Source organism: Chanos chanos, chromosome 1 (assembly GCF_902362185.1).
Source record: "Chanos chanos chromosome 1, fChaCha1.1, whole genome shotgun sequence".
NCBI lineage: Eukaryota > Metazoa > Chordata > Actinopteri > Gonorynchiformes > Chanidae > Chanos > Chanos chanos.
In genome coordinates, this window is record NC_044495.1 from 21,444,637 (window position 1) to 21,462,078 (window position 17,442).

Below are 17,442 nucleotides of genomic sequence, written 5' to 3' on the forward strand. Positions count from 1 at the left end.
CTCACCACCTGAACATAAAGAGTATTGTAAATTGTCCTGGGATTTTATTTTCACCGGTTAAAACGCGCCTTTAGTAATTATTTCCCTTTCGTCAATATCTTCTCCTTCTGCTACCAAATGTCCCACAATATTTGGTAACCTACATCGCAGGAACGTGCGGGAGACCGGAGACCGGGAGAGGTGTGACGCGCTCGTGCTCCTGCTACATTTCAAAATGACAGGTATGAATAAACATTTTGGCATTTGTGCTCTTTTCTAAATTAATCTAAATTGATTTTTTTATCGTGTTTATGTCGTGCCTTCTACCGTTTATTTATGACGGTTCATCCTTAAAACGTGAGACGAGCTATTTCTTTTCTGACCCGTTCTTTCTGTGCGTTATCTACATGCAGTCTATCTTTCTCCACCCTTTCCCCCTCAGTCATTATGGATTTTCTCAGGGTGAGAGAAATCTGAATCAGACCATGATTTATGATGAGGGTTTCTCATGCGTCAAGCTATTTTGACCGTTAGAAACCTGAGGGCCTTGACTGTGTTTTGGTATAGCCTAATAACCTACATTTTCTGAGTGCTATAGCGGGTTTGTTATATTAAATTAGCGTGCGACTCAAGATATCACAACACAGTGTAAGCAGATAGCTATCAGCAGAGGCGAAATATTCATGTGAAAGATCCCATAACCAAAGAGCGTTGACAGGTACATCCAGGCTAGTTCAGGGTTTTACCACTATGGCGCTTTACATAAAACGCTGGTTGCAACCTCGTTCTAAGTATTTATTTTCCCCCAAACAGATAACCCGCAAAAGGAACTATCGTGTGCGAAGGCCCCTCGCTGTTTGGGAGGTACCGACTCCAGTTCGGATATCATGTCGTGAATTGTAGGAGATGGCCTCATCAACCGGCGCGAGCGAGGGTTCGAGGGTGTTCCCGAGGACCTCGCGGCGCTTGCTAGGCTGCTGCGCGCTCCTGTTGACCGCTGTGATGCTGGTCTCCATAGCGACGTCAGACATACCTGTAGCAGGTAAGTTATTATGGTCTGGCTAAGACTGTTCTTAGATAAGAAAAGGTCTTACTTTAAAAGACACTTTTCTATTTCCATCAGGGTATTATAATTATTATTATTATTATTATTATTATTATTATTATTATTATTGGTGGTGGTGGTGTTGTTAACATTGTTGTAAATTTCCTTTAAACTCTAGTGAACTGAAGTTGTGTGTATGGACATGTGCTTCCAGCTATATGTGTGTACTTGTGTGTGCATGTATGTCATCATTAGCTGCGCATTTTGGAGTTGAACCTGGTTTATGTGGGTCGATATGTGTATGAAGCTTTGTGTGTAAGTGCTTCAAGCACATGTGCATGTAGAATTGTGTATGTTTGCAGTGTTTCACAGGCATATAGAATTGAGAGACATCTGTAAGTTAGAGATAGCTTTGCAGTCTACATACACATACATATATAGTATAGTAAGTAGAAGACTCTTCAGTACCATATTACACGAAGGTTGCAACACAGTGTATTTTTATGAAGTGTATGAGTGTCTGGTTGTGGTCTGGTTGGTTGGGTTACAATTTTACACACTGTTTGATTGAATGACAAACTCAGATGTAGGGCTGAGCTGTAGAGAGAGGCAGACAGATAAGCATAGAGAGACACAATAGGAGCCAGCCAGACAGGCAGAAATGTGAACTAGGCACCAGTTATCAGTAAAAAAAAGGGGGGGGGGCAACCTGATACACAGATGACAGACAGTTGGATAGGCACAGAATTGTCAGTGAGACAGATAGATACATAGACAAGTAGCAAAGCCAGTTGTAGGACAGCTACCTGTCTAAAGGTCACAGAGGACAGATCATAGCCATAGTCCCTGATTCTCTGCAGGTTTCTGGTGGCTGACTTTGCTGGGTTTAGGTGGGCAACAGCAGAGGCTGGCAGCGGGGTGGCTTCACTGGGCATGTTTTCAGTGACTTCTCAGCGTAGTCACATGCACATGCACACACACACATACACAAATACGCAGATGGGTCAGTGTAACATATACACAGACAACTTTGTGTGGGTCACAGGTGCAGTATTAGCTCACTATTCCAAAAGAGGAGGTGGTCAAAGAATTGTGTGCACACAGACACACACACACACACACACACCATTAGAAATCATGATGCCATGATATCCTTCATGGAGGGGAACTGATAATGACCTTTCCTATTAGCAGGCAGACAGATCAAATTACTGTGGTACTCTATTTTGGACTTGTGACATGCACACACACACCATTAGAAATTTTTATAACTTCTGTACTGCTATGACAAATGTGTGTCTTAGGGTGCTGCATGCTCACCCTCGGTGAGAGCTATTGACTTTGTGTGTGTGTGTGTGTGTGTGTGTGTGTGTGTGTGTGTGTGTGTGTGTGTGTGTGTGTATGTTTGTGTGTGCGTGCAACAGAGAGAGTTGATGAGAGAGAGGTCAGCAGAGCGCACCTTTAAGTCTTCTCTCCTTCCTTCTGCCCTTGTTCTCTTATATCTCTCTGATGTGTATCCTCTCTCTCTCTCTCTCTCTCTCTCTCTCTCTCTCTCTCTTTCTCTCTCTGACTCTCTCTCTCACTCTCTCTGGTAACTAGTAAAAGACGTTGTTGATTGGAATAGGAGGAATCAAAGCCAAGTGGATCAGAGACAGCACTAATACTGTTATGAGCTGCTATTCTTAGAAACACGCTCTCTCTTCTCCCCCTTCGTTTTTTCTCCTTTTTCTCTCTCCCCCACTTTTTTTCTGACACTGCATATCTGTGTCAGTGGAATTAAAGTGTGTGAGTGTGTGTGTGCTAGTTGTGCCAGAGTGAGAAATGCCTGAGAGCTCACTTTACTCCGTCTCCAGAATACTGATGAGGTAGTTCACATGTGATGCACCACCGCAACACACAGCATCTCCATGGCAACACCACCCCTGACCATGCCACAGAGCCATTCTCAAGGCCACAGTGTGCATGTGTGTATTTGTGAGTGTTTGTGCATTTGATCACATCACAGCATATACTTACTGTGCGAAGCGTATGTAAATGTGTTTGTACAGTAAGTCTGTTTAATTCTGTTTTTCTGTGTGACAGATGATTTTCTCTCTCTCTCTCTCTCTCTCTCTCTCTCTCTCTCTCTCTCTCTCTCCCTCACACTCTCACACTCTCTCTCTCTGCCCATTTGGAGTATGGTATGGGTGCGCGGGAGGGTGTGCGTGGTGAGAGGGCGACAACTTGGGCCTTTTCTGTCGTTTTTTGTTCTTTTTATTTCGCATTTACTTCAAAAGCATTTCTTAAGCACTGTAGTTGATCTCTGTCACTCTCCCTCCCTCTCTATTTCTCCCATGTGAAGTTTGATTCCCAGTAGGGGAAGCTCATAGAGTTAACTAAGGACGAAGCTAATTAAGTCATATCATGAAATTTCATTCAGCTTAGCACCCATAACCCCTTCACACGTCACATTTCACAGCAATTCTAACTTAGAATGAGGAGAAAAACAAGATGTAATAACAAGTACCTTGTGACAGTCCCTTTACCGCTTTTTAATCAGTAATTTAAAAACCTTGAATCTAACACACACACACACCAAATTGGTCTGAAATTTTGTAAATATGCATTTTTTTATTCATCAGCACTCATCACTGTTATACTAAAACAATATTACATGTTATTGATTCATTTATGTGATATCCTTAAACATTGTTTGACACTTTTCGCATGGATTGGCACTAGTTAACAATAATCCCAGGCTGCTTGGAGATTTTACTGAACATATGACCCCTGCTCAAAGATAAAGTGATGTTTGATAGCAGTGCAAGTCTTGGATTAGGTCAAGGCAGTTCCCAGTTAAAAACTTTGTCTGTCCTCTCAAAAATGGGAGGATACACCCTGGTCCACATTGGCCCACAAGTTTCTCCCTGTAAAGCCTGTGACATACCACACCCCTAGCCTCAACAACTTAAAACGTATCTAAATCAGAGTCACACTACATCTCTCTTTCTTTCTCTCTCTCTCTCCCTCTCTCTCTCTCTCTCTTCCTGTCACTCACTGCGGCCCATAATCCTTTTCTTTCAACATCTCACAATCCTACAATCCCTTTGTCTCTATTTGATAAAAACCTTAGCTTACCTCTCTGAGTTTGATGAAGTCAACCATTTGATTATGTTTTCAAAGTTCATACAGCAGCTTAATCCAAGTAACAAACAAAATGAATCAAACACTAAGAAGACAAGGCATATAAAGTATATTTAAATACAGTGTTTCTACAAAGGTGTGGTTCATGAATTACACAAACTCCTTCCCTACATAACCTCCTCATTCTAAGGGCAAAAAAAATGTACAGTAATGCTGAATGGACTGTGTCACTCATTACTCTGGTACCAGAGCTGGGTTTCATTTACATTGCCAAATTTGAAAAATCTCTTATCAAAATATCAGTACCGTCATATTGCATTGCAGTGCTGCAACCTAAAATGGTAGCAGTGAGGAAATCAATGCATCAAATCAATTTTATTACTAATAAATCATGGCAAATCTAGACAACACACAGCACAATTAAACACTACAGAGCATAGAGGTCACAAGGTCACAACAAACTAACAATCACTTAAATGATCTATATTATACGTTTAGAGTGTTTTAATCAACAGAAATGAGATGTCCATGAGTGTCTGAGTACTTCAGTCAGAGATCAGACATGTTTTGGGGTCAGTGTATTGTTTTTGGTGAGACATTATATTTGAAGAACGTCTGCACATGATCACTCTTAAAAAGATCGAGTGGGTACTGATTAATGTATTCCTAGTTGTCTTGGTTGTGTATTAAATGAGTTTATTTGCAAACTTTATTTGCGTTTCTCTGTCTTGTTTTTCAAGTGGAGCTCCTCTTTAAGAGGAGCATCAAAGACCCTCCGGTGAGAACACATGTGCCTCCAGCCACATCTTTATCATCATCCCAACGCTCTCAAGTATCCAAGAGCCCAGCTCCCTCATCAGTAGGTGACAAACATCACATGGATCTGGGTCAACATGACGGTACTGCCAGTATTGCTCCAACTCCTTCTCTGGAGACAACGGATGGCGGGTCTGGAAACCTAAGTGATGGTGCACAGGGCATCCATTTGGTATTGAGACCTCCAGACCTCTTGACTCCCAGCCAGGTGCCTCATTTCCATGGCAACGGTCCCCCCACACCAGCTCCTCCTACTCTGGTCACACACGATGACCTGTATCCTGTCCACTCTGCTGAGGTTGACTGGGGGTCAGGGGACTACCTGGAGACGCTCACCTTCATGGGTTCTGAGGGGGAGGAGCTTTCACTGATTACCACCCTCCCCACTCATGGATATGACCCCTTTGACTCCGACTATGACCTTGACACAGGGGTGACCTACAATACAGCCTTCCCTTCCCGACCTGTTCCATCTCTGTCCTCAAGGCTCCTCCTTCCCAGCGTAACTGTGGGACAGAGGGCCACATTAAGGACTGCCCACCTTGCCGATCCCCGCCTACCACAACCTCCTGACTCCGCCCAAAGTAGCGACATAGATGCAGACTTGGATTTTGATTGGGCAGAGCTCTACCCCATTGAGCCAACAGAGATATTGTTGCCGGACATGAACAGTCTTGAGTACTACAATACACTGCAGGCTAAAGAGAATGCCAAAGCTGCAGGGAACAAGACACACAACCTCACACACCCAGTCCATCCCCACATTACCCCCACACCAACAACCATTCAACCACCTAGTCCATCCAAAACTCTTACTCCCTCTCTGGGTGGGGACTCTGGGAAATCTCCAGGCCCTACCCGCAGGACCAGGCCGCAGCCAAGGCCCTCAGTAGCCCCCACCACCCCACAAAAACCTATGATTCCCTCAGCCCCTACTGGCCATCCCATTGATACCCAGCAGACTGGGAAACCCACCTCCCCTAGGGATAAAAGTGCATCACAGCCCGTGTCACCTACCCCTGAAACAGGCAGGGGTCGCCCCCTTGCACCCAGTTCCCTGCCCCCACAGACCACCTCACAGGGCCCGTCCATTCAGGCAGTCACGCTAAAATCCCCAGCTGAACCAAAACCACAAACTACAACCAAAACAGCCAAAACTACAACTACCACAAGCCCCACTACCATCTTAACCAAACCGCAACAGCCTGCAACTCCCAAAATCCCTGTCTCCCCACGGCAGTACATCTGCAACATCACCAAGCCAGACATGTACTTGGTCAGAATCGGTAAGATACACCCTCCACAATCTGTTACAAACAAAAGGAACCATATCTCAAATATTGACAAAAGTGTTATTTTACTGTCTCATTTCCTCATGTTCACCTCTTGGTTCCTCAGTTTTGTTGAAGTTAGAGGACAGAAAGCCAAATTGACATGACTGCCAGCCTAAATTAGTCCACTGTCTCTGTCTTTTCACCTCAGCCCCAACAAGGACAGCCAGAGGGGACAGGATGTTAGTGTCAGAATAAAACCACCCTGGAGTTCTACAAGGCTGAATGTCTGGGCTTTATTTAAAAACATGTAGCCCAGAAGGCAACAAGATTCTGTTTCTTGCTTTTAAAAGGTATGTCTGATTTTTATACTATGTCTTTCTCTCTCTTTCTCTCCCTCTGATCATTGCAGGCATGCCCAGTGGGTTGACAGTAGCATTTGCTAAATCCCATGTGAGAGAAATTCTGCGACAAGAGTTTAACCGCACAGTAGAGCTGCAGGTTGGTATACCAGGTTGTACTTTGGTAAGCAACTCCATGACAGGCTGAAATTTTACATTCAGCGTAAATGTTCTTTACAAAATTACCATCAGTGTTCAAGGCTGACATTCCATTACGTTTTCTGGTTAAGTCAAAAATTCATGTTTTACCATCATTACTCTAATGGCAAATGAACATCTCCTCACACAATGTTTTTTCCACTTCTGATCTCTGACTCATGACTTTTACCTGTGCCTTCGTCCAGGTTCTCAAGGCTCCTCCAAACTTCATATTTCGGGCAGTGTCAGGCCCACTGGTGTACACGGCTGTGTCAATCATTAACATCCTCCGCCAATCAGCACGTAGTACCTCCTCTTCCACCATCTTGACTGTAACACCCATGTTTGCTGTTCCAGATTACAAATACCATGTCCACTCAGGTGAGAGAATAGTGTAGAATCATCACCATCACCACCAAAAACTGGTTATCCTCTGTCCTTAAGAAGCTTCACTTTTTGTTATGAATGTTTTAAAGCTGCATTTGAATGATACTTTCATGATTGCTCTGTGAGTAATGCGTCTGGTTTTATTTTGGGCAGTGCTGCAGTTTGTGCCGAGTCATGTTGACGTGCGAGTTTGCACCTTCAGCGAGCGCGTGGAGAAGGGCCTGCTCATGGCATACGCAGAAGTCAGACGACGCTCACAGGAAAATGGGAACTTCTCCGTGCATGTGTGTAAACCACTGAATGCCAATATTTATTCATCAAATACATATTCATATTGAATTATTGACATATCACCAGCAGCCTCTTAAACAAAGGTGTTCAGATTTTCAAACTATTTAATGTAGAAATTCTCTCAGTTCTTAGCAGTTCACTGCACAGACAGTCTCTCATTGCCCTGAACATAACATTTCAGAATCCACATGTTATCAAGCATTATGAACTATATAACTGAGGAGAAGATAAAGCCATACCACTTTGTTTGCAGTGAATCCTAATAGATAGTCATGGAGTTCCAAGTTTCAAAACACAGGTGGTGACATGTGAAGAAAACATAAGTTGACTCTTCCAGAATGAACTGATGCTTGGATTTATATGAGCAAAGAAGGAAAATCAACAGTTTGTTTTTCATCCTGAAATATGAGATTGTGTTTTTTTTATGAAACCAGAATGACTGTAATGATGGAATAAAGTAAGTACAATTTATCTGTGTTAAATAAGTAACATAGCGTCCCTCAGTGGCAAAGCTGTTTAAAGCTTCATTTGACACTGCAGAGGGGCATTCTACAAGCTTCCTCATCCAAGCATGTTATACCAACTTACTGTGCTACGCAGCTCATAGTGTGCTAATAGAATGTAGCAGAGGAAGGATGTGCAAGCCTTATTTGCCTTGATTACAATAATGTAATGTGAGAGATTTATGAAACATCATGGATGACTGGCAGAAAAACAGGGGAGAGGGGGAGAGAGAAATGGTCCAGAATGATGTTGCTGTTTTGTGGTTTGGAGTAGATTCTGAACATCACCATCAGCATGCCTAAAGGCCAGCGACAGCAGAGGTCTCCAGTGGAGGTCACCTTTGCCATACGTGACACCCGTGGCTTCCTCAGGGGGTCAGACGTCAGTGCCCACCTGAGACAGCTCAGCATAGTGGAGTACAGTTTTTATTTGGGCTTCCCTGCTGTGCAGATTGCTGAACGTGAGTTTGAGTCGGCAAGGTCTTAGCACACGGATGTACACATACACATACACACAAATACACAAAGGCACACATACACACAGTCACACACCTCACACACGACTGAGCTCGCACCTCTGAATATGAGTGGCAGCAGAACTATTTACATGTCCACACAGTGTTTACATGCAGCTTTGAATTCCTAAAACTCTCTTTCTCTCTCCCTTTCTCTCTTTTGCTCTCTCTTTCTCTCTTTTTTCTCTCTTTCTTTCTCTGTCTCTCTCTCTCTCTCTCATATCTCGCTGTCCCTCAGCCTTTCACTACCCGGAGCTGAATGTATCTCACCTGTTGCGATCATCCTGGGTAAAAACAGGTAAGATGAACTGCACCTTCATTTGTTTGTGTGACTACATGTTTGGTGCATATGTACATTGTATAATTACTAACTGTGGTGGGTGATGCTGTGTCTCCATGGTTGTGACAGTCTGTTTGTGTATATCTGACTGTGTGGTCATTTACAGTGTTTGTGTGTAACAGTACTGTTAGGTGTGTTGGACCAGCGTGTGAGTGACAGGACATTCCAGGCTAAAATGGAGAGACGATTGGCTCTTCTGGTGGGGGAGGGGCTTGGGCTTGGCCGTCGCTGGAGAAGAGCCACTAGCGTGGGAAACAACAGTGTACAGGTACACACTGTAGCCATATACAAATATATAAGATTACATTATGTCAGAGTAGCATATAAAAATGTTTACATGAAATGCATGAGATAAACTGCACCTTCAGTTGTATTCAGCCAACCTATTCCTGTCATATGTAGGACCAACATGAATCCTTCATCTCCTGTGTTTTAATGTTGCCCTTTGAAGCCTAAGTGCTCAGTCTTGTTTGTTGCTTATTATTTATCTTCATAATGTAAGCAGAGCAGTCTTACACTACACTGAAATGAGGTTAAAGCTAAACCCAGTCGATTGTGTTTGCATCATGTATCATTTAATTTCATACAATTATTACTACGTATGTCAGAGAACACACACCTCTGGAGCAACCCTGGGAGCAACCCCCTTTTACTCATCATGTTTGAACCCACAACCCTCTGGTTTCTGTCATTCTGTGTATCATAAGATGTCTCTGTGTGAGTCAGATTGTGCGAGTGTCTCGGCTGGATGGAACAGACAACCCTCTGGAGCTGGTGTATTTTGTGGAGGCAGGGTCAGGGGAGAGACTGCCTGCCCAAGCCACTGCAGCCATGCTCAACAGACTGGACCTGCAGAGAGCTGCTATAGTCCTGGGCTATCGTGTGCACGGAGTACTGGCCCAACGTGAGCACTGCACATACACACACACACCACACACACACTACAAACATTTAAACGAATAACTGTTTGACTCATGTGTGAAATGATGTGTTGGTGTGTGTGTGCGTGTGTGTGTTTGTATGTGTGTGTGTTTCAGCGGTTGAGAAGATGGCCCTGCCTCCTTCAGAGACACAGCCCAGTAATGTGTGGCTTATAGTGGGTGTAGTGGTTCCAGTGCTGGTTGTCATCATCATTATCATCATCCTCTACTGGAAACTCTGCCGCTCTGAGAAACTGGAGTTCCAGCCAGACGCCATGAGCACCATCCAACAACGACAGAAGGTCGGACTTCACACAGTCCATGAAAATTTGACACCTTGCAACTTAACCACCTGTAGCTCAGTTAGAATGTAAAATAAGCATTACATCCCACTTTTCTCTTTAACCCATGAACACACACACCCACACACACACAAATGCACCATTAAATACACAAACAATGTGTTGAAAATAACATGCATATCTGTTGCATAGTACGTTACCTTGTTGTGACTGTTGAACTACTGTTGAGTGTATGTGATTGTGTCATTAAATCAATGAATTCAACTTGTTGTGTGTGTTTGTGTATAAATAGCTCCAGGCTCCTAGTGTGAAAGGCTTTGACTTTGCTAAGCTCCACCTGGGTCAGCATAGTAAAGATGACATCATGGTGATCCAGGAGCCTGCTCCCCTACCCGCACCAGTCAAAGAGGCCACGCCTTCTGAGGGTGGAGAATTGAACACGCCAAAGTCAAAGACTTCATCCACCAAAGCATCACGTGCTGCACGAAGAAGAGGCAGGTGAGTTACACAGTGGATGTGTGTGGAAACGTGCATGTTAGTGTGTGTATGTGTTTTTCTGTATGTGTTTTATAAATGCTCGTGTCTTGTGTGAATCAGGTTGTCTCCATCAGATGGTGACTCATTGGGCAGTGAGGCATCCAGTGGCAGAGAGTCTGCTGAGGAAAGCACCCGACCTGCAGTTACACCGAGTGATAGCAAACCTCACCACCGCAAGAGCAAACACGGTAACACACATGCACACACACACACACACAATCCTCATCACCACAAGAGCAAACATGGTAACACACACCCACACTGTGACATTGCACTTCACTACCACAAGAGCAAACATGGTAACACACAAAGCAATAGCAAACATTGTTAACACAGTGACAAACTTTTTTCACAAAGCGAACTTTATCACCACTGGAGGCGACCTAGTAAAACACACACACACACACACACACACACACACACACACAGACCAGAATAGTATTCAAAACAAACAAAGTTCATGCCCAAACAAAACATTTTCTGTATTTATGTATGTTCCATTTTACGATTTGTGTTTTTCTCTCCCTTTCAGCGAAGAACAAAATTGGTGAGTAGTTGGTGTGAAGTACTCAGTCACCCCAAAGATATTACAAACATGAATCAGTTTTATTAGTCAGTAAAAACTCCTCCACTCCTTACACCCAGGTGCTCCGTCAGGCAGCGGAGTGGACGAACAGCTCTCCTCTTCCTCTATCTTTGAGCATGTGGACCGTGTATCTCGTGGTTCATCAGATGGAACACGGCGAGTATCCAACAAGATCCAGCTAATTGCCATGCAGCCCATGCCCAGCCCACCGCCTCATACACATAACCACGCCCTCAGCCCCGCCCTCACAGAGAGGGTTCCAGATGGAGCAAAGGTGAACACTGAGGTGAGAGAAGATAAACATATACATTCAACCGCATATGCACATAAACATGACACAAAATCTAAAACACACAGAAATATTCATAAGCACTGAGATAAACCCTTTCATCTTCAGATATGCCTCAGAATAAGAATTAGAGTCATTTATATGTCATATTTAAGGAATTTGTCTTGGTTGTCAGCACAAGGACATATAATAGTAAACTGTGCTCTTTACACAGGACAATACATAGGGTAAACACAAAACAGAAAATTCATCACCCAACATAGTTCGACAACCATATTTTCTTTACCCCTTGTCATGTCTCTCCCCTGGCTCCCTGTATGTGCCTGAATCGAGTTTAAGTCCTTGATGCTGGCTTTCAAATCAATCAGCGGAACCACTCCTCCATACACAGGGTCACTTATTAAGACCTATGTCCCATCCTGCCCTTTACGGTCCATGAAGGAACAGGGTTTGGTGATTGCATCACCCCACAGCAGAAAGTCTCCAACTGGGGTCTTTGCATGCGTGGTTCCTTAATGGTGAAATGAGTTTCCCAGCTCTGCTGACTCCTTTTCAGTCTTGAAGAAGTGCCTGAAGACTCACCTTTTCCCAAAAAACCCTTACCTCCACAAGCCACCAACTAAATCACCCCTCTGTGCTCAACCCCTACCTACTACCCCAATGACTCTGTCTTCTAATGCACTGCTTATCACTCTATGAAGTGTACGTCACGGCACCTCTGCCTATACTGACCTATTAGCAGTGGCACATATGCAACAATCAGCTCGTCAAGAGTTATGTTCTTGGTTTTGTTCTCTGCCTGCATTGAAGTCGCTTTGAATAAAACCATCTGCAAAATGAATAAACGTAAATGTAAGAATAGTAATAAATAGGTGTAATACACTGGGTAAAACAAACATAACAGAGTTAACATTCAGTGTGTGTGCAGGCAGACAGGCGTAGTAAGAGGTAATATTAAAGTAAGTAAGAATCAGTGGCAGAGGGAGAGGAGACTGATTCATGGGTGTTCGTTCCGGAGGCGGGTGGCTTCAGGGACGAAGCTGCTAAGATGTCATGTCACATGAGTCATGATGTGTCTGTAATGTCCCTGTGATGGCAGCATGGCTGCCTGAATATGTCAGCAGAGGTCTTGCCTGCTCTCCCTCTCTTGCTTTTACGGCGTACAGAGAGTTGATGGGTGAAATCAGGCACCCTGTGATCCTCTGTGCTGAGCAGACAGCACACTGCAGCCTGGCCTCGTAGCAGAAGTAAGAAGACGCCAACCAGATGGTAATAGAAGTCATGATGCCTTCAGCAGCAGCAGAGTAGAATAGGATTGAGAACGGACATGAAACGTTGAGCTTCCTGAGTTGTCGAGAGAAGAACATTCCCTGCTGGGCCTTCTTAACAATGATGGTGATGTGTTCATCCCACTTGAGTGTGTTGGAGATGGTGATCCCAAGGAATGGGAATGAGTCAACTCTGCTCACAGCCATGCCTTTGATTCTTAGGCAAAGTCAGGCAGGTTGCAGAAATCTACCACCATCTCCACTCTCCTCTATGGGTTGAGTTTTAGGCTATTCCTGGAACACCATGGCACAAAACATTCCGCCTCTTTGATGTTGTATTAGAGTTCATTAACCAATAAGCAGTGAGGCCTTGGAATGGTGTGTCACTCAGGGTCACTCTCTCTCTCATGTTTCACAGCCATACCTATGTTTTAAGGACACAGAGAAAAAGAAGTAACTCTACTCAGTCACACTCAGAAGCATTTACATGACGTGTGCAGAATGTAGTTACTGTCTATGAGCGGCTGCTATGAGAGAGGAAGATGGTGAGATATCGGTGGATATGATATTAATGGCTGCTATAAGAGGGGGAGATGGTGAGACCATGTGATCATGTTTGCATGAAATGTAGATTAGAGTAAAACAGGGGAAAAAAGAAACCAGAACAAACCACATGTCTGTGGATTTAAGAGTGACACACTTTATTTGGTTGGCGCATGACTAATTTAAGTAATAATTTACATTGTTGTCTTGTCAATGTGTGGGTGTCCATGTGCCTGTCCGTCTGTATTTGTCTTTACATGTGTCTGAATGTGCGTGTGTGTGTGTGTGTGTGTGCGTGCGTGCATGTATGTGTGTGTGTATCTCTTTGATTTAGATTCAGGTGGCTCTGAGGCACAAGTCTGAAATAGAGCACCATCGCAATAAGATTCGTCTGCGTGCTAAGAGGAAAGGTCATTATGAGTTCCCCTCCATGGAGGATATCATGGCAGCGTTTGGAGATGGCTCTGAACAGCAGCGTGTCTATCAGCAGGCCCAGGAACAGATCCACAAGATTCTTCACCCCGAGTCCACCACACCTCCACCCAACGGCGAGCCCCGCAAGAGGTCATGACCATAATCTAAGTCCTTTAACATGTGGGCAGTGTTAGGTTAGAGATATAAGGCTTTTGTTGATTTATATAGTTTGTTAAGTGAGAGCAAAATAGGTGAATTCAGTATCCACAGCCAAAGCATGTCAGATAATAATGGGTATACAAATGCAAATCCAAGAATCCAAGCACATTCCAGAATTTCACACTGAAACATATGTGTGTTGTGAATAGCTCCAGAGGTCGGAGATCTCCAAGACAGAGACAGAGACAGAATGTCAACAGTAGCCTGACAGACAAGGACCGGCTCATCACAGAGGGGGACGCCACGTACAGGAAGTACCCTGGAGTCAATAATGTGGCATATGTGGTGAGACAAGAGTACATACACCCACACACACTGATATCAATGGATATGTATATAACCATACTCATACACACACACACACACACACACACACACTGATATCAATGGATATGTATATAACTATACTCATATACACACACACACATATATATGTAAAACACATTTCCTTTCTCCTAATAGTCTGATGCTGACCAGCTCCCTGATGTCGGCAGCCCCTCCCCGACTGATGAGGTATTTGTTGATCCTGGCTCTCCACCGCCTGGGCCAGCCCCTGCCCCACCCTCTTATGTGCCCCCACAGCCAACCATAGAAGAGGCTCGGCAGCAGATGCACTCCCTGTTGGACGATGCTTTTGCCCTGGTCTCTCCCTCATCACAGGGCAGCTCAGCCCCTCTTACATTCACAGGTGTCACCACAATTACAGGGGTGGAAGGGGCCAGCCCTGTCCCAACCAACTCTAGCCCACCCCCTCGCCCTGTCCGGCAGTGGGGCTCCTCATCCTACCCAGCAGCCCCTGCACACAGTGCCCTATCTGCGGTGAGTGAGAGTTTGTGTGTTTCTGAGGCAGTTAGGTAGAGCTAGCTCATCGAGGTTTTTTGCAGTAGACAGGATGGTGTATTGGTCAGGACGCAGGAAAGAGGATAAGGAGACGTAATTTCTTGTCTGAACTGTATTGTGTTCCAGCAGTATTTATCGGTATGGTTTAATACTCAGTATTGTCATCAGTCTGGAATAACAAATAAATCGCCATTAGGCACTGGCATTTTTGACAGCAGCCAGACATGAACTACTGTGAAGCATGAATAAAGAAATGTCTATATCTAATACGAAATCAGAGCCACCATATTGAATCATAAATATATCAGTAAGCACTGTAATGCCCATTTCTAACAGAAACAGTAACCTAGAGTTACATACAAATGAGAATATTACTCTTCAGAGAAATAAACAAACTTACACATATGTATCATTGACCGGGTCACATGAAGGACAATGGCAACACATACAGTGGACATTTCCTTCCCACGTGGAAATGCTATCAACTCTTCACTGCGACAATAGCTAACTTAATACTTCCTCAAGTCAATTATAGCATGAGCATTGTGACATCAATGGCAATATCTCTTATCACGCTGGATACATGCAAATGCATGGGTAAACTTATGAGACGTAAACGTAACAACGAACCAACAGGCACTTACTTTCCATCATTGACTCAAAACTCAGAATATCATAAACTGGATCACACAGGAAGAAATAAGGAATGTTAATTGACACAGGTCAGTGAATCTAAACTATAATGTGATGCACACTGAACCTGAGTGCTCATTCCTTTTCCACAATTGCAAAAAACTAGCAAAGTACATACGTCATTCCCTATAACCATAGAACATGAGTATTAAGGTGAATGGCACCCAGAAATGTCTGAGCCTTTCATACAATGTGTGTGTAAACATGTATGTGTCTGCTCTTACTGTGAGTCTGAGAGAGTGTATGTATAGCATATGTATAGCATACTCCTTGTACACACAGTACATCTTTCTTTGCCAGCATTCATGTGATTCTGTGTTTAATGGCAGGAGATTTATTACTGCTCAGGATTCTCTCTTCAGAGGCATGCTATGTTTTGCATATGCTATTTTTGGTATTTACACTCTTCTCTTCTCTTCTCTTCTCTTCTCTTCTCTTCTCTTCTCTTCTCTTCTCTTCTCTTCTCTTCTCTTCTCTTCTCTTCTATCCTTTCCTCCTCTGTTCTCTGTGTTGGCAGAGGTATGCTGAGTTAGGTATGTCCCCTACATCTGTCCAAGGCTTGTTGCAGAGGTAGGTTTCACTCTTATAAACACAGTAATGGAAATGTTCTTGCTAGAGTGGATCATGGATGCTCTATTGCCTTGTCTGTGTAATGAGATCATGTTGATCATGTATGCCTACATAATTAGACCCTAAGGCCTTTTACTCCAACCTGTTACATATGGCAGTATTTGATTAAGCTTCACAAAGACAAAGCAGGTGTAGTCTATGACTGCATTCTCCAGATGGAAAGATCACTAACAGTTTACTCACTCTTGTCTTATCCACAACTGAGCAAATCTGTGTTTTCAAATTTTGCTTAATTAGAGTTGGGCTTTCTCATTTTATGCTACTGCTGATGACAGAAGCAGGCTATATTACAGTGTTTATAGAAGTGCTTTCTGTCACAGTGGTAGAGAAGATACAAAAATCAGTCTCTTTTATGAAATGCTGTGCGGAGTCAGGCGTTTCAGAATCTTAACTCTTTGGCATGAGGATGCCTAACTGTAGCTCTCAAATGAGTCTTGTGTAGGTGTATGTATGTGTATTTGTGTTTATTCTGAGTACAGTTCAGAAGGTATTGATGCATTGGTTGGTTACCTGATTATTATGCTATTTGATTGACAGACAGGCACTTGGCTCTGGTTACTTGGTGCCAGGAGAGTTGCAGTCAGACCCAGTATACTCGAGCAGGGGCCAGTATGGAGATGACTTATCGTCGTCTTCTAGGCCACGACCTGTAGGAGGCAGCACAGGTACCAATGTTCAGACAGCCAGTGTTGTTCCAGCAGTTTAATGGTGCACTCTAATTGGGTGTGTTTGTATGTATAGAGTATGTTTATACATACACATATTGTCATAGAGATGTTAAGACTGATCTCTTCATGCAAGTAGAGAAATGTATGTGTACTTGTATGTATGTAATTGTTAAAGCACTTGTTGAATGTGTGTGTGTGTGTGTGTCCATAGGAGCCCAGTTGCATCAGCTGACACAGGTTGGCTTGTCAAGTCGGATCGGGGTGTATCCTGGTGTGGGTCGTAGTTTGTCGGGACCCTCCGGTTCTAGCTGGGCCCAGTATCGATCTGATGAGGAGATCTCCAGACCTGGGGCCAACAGAGAGGCTGTGAGCCCAATCAATCACACATACTACACGCGCACACACACAGACACACACGCACACACACACACACACACACACTTTTCGGGACGCTGTGTAATGAATAATAATTGGCTCTTTCTCTCTTTCTAAGATTCTGTCCTTCCCTGAGTACTCCTCGTCTCCCGTGTTCCAGATGCCCAGGACATCTCTGCGGGACCCCTCAACCCCATCATCTCACCTGGAATCCCCTACGCCAGGCTACGCCACCACTGAAGAGACCTCCCCACCTACTCACTCTTCTGCCTCCCTCATCAAGGCAATAAGAGAGGAGCTACAGAGACTCTCCCAAAAACAGGCTGCAGTGGCCAGTTACCACAGCTGA

At 44.0% G+C, this 17,442-nt stretch overlaps 1 protein-coding gene across 1 annotated transcript; it reads left to right on the forward strand.

Annotated features, from left to right (window-relative positions):
- Positions 1–885: 885 nt before the first annotated feature.
- Positions 886–17,442, forward strand: LOC115809728 (UPF0606 protein KIAA1549). Its single transcript, XM_030771554.1, has 21 exons — positions 886–1,021; positions 4,888–6,249; positions 6,647–6,735; positions 6,980–7,154; positions 7,314–7,444; positions 8,229–8,415; positions 8,708–8,767; positions 8,932–9,077; positions 9,536–9,713; positions 9,847–10,091; positions 10,324–10,529; positions 10,629–10,756; positions 11,101–11,115; positions 11,214–11,440; positions 13,589–13,818; positions 14,037–14,172; positions 14,350–14,706; positions 15,938–15,990; positions 16,588–16,715; positions 16,930–17,084; positions 17,212–17,442. Exons 1-21 carry the CDS (start codon positions 886–888, stop codon positions 17,440–17,442), a joined length of 4,575 nt encoding a protein of 1,524 aa, XP_030627414.1.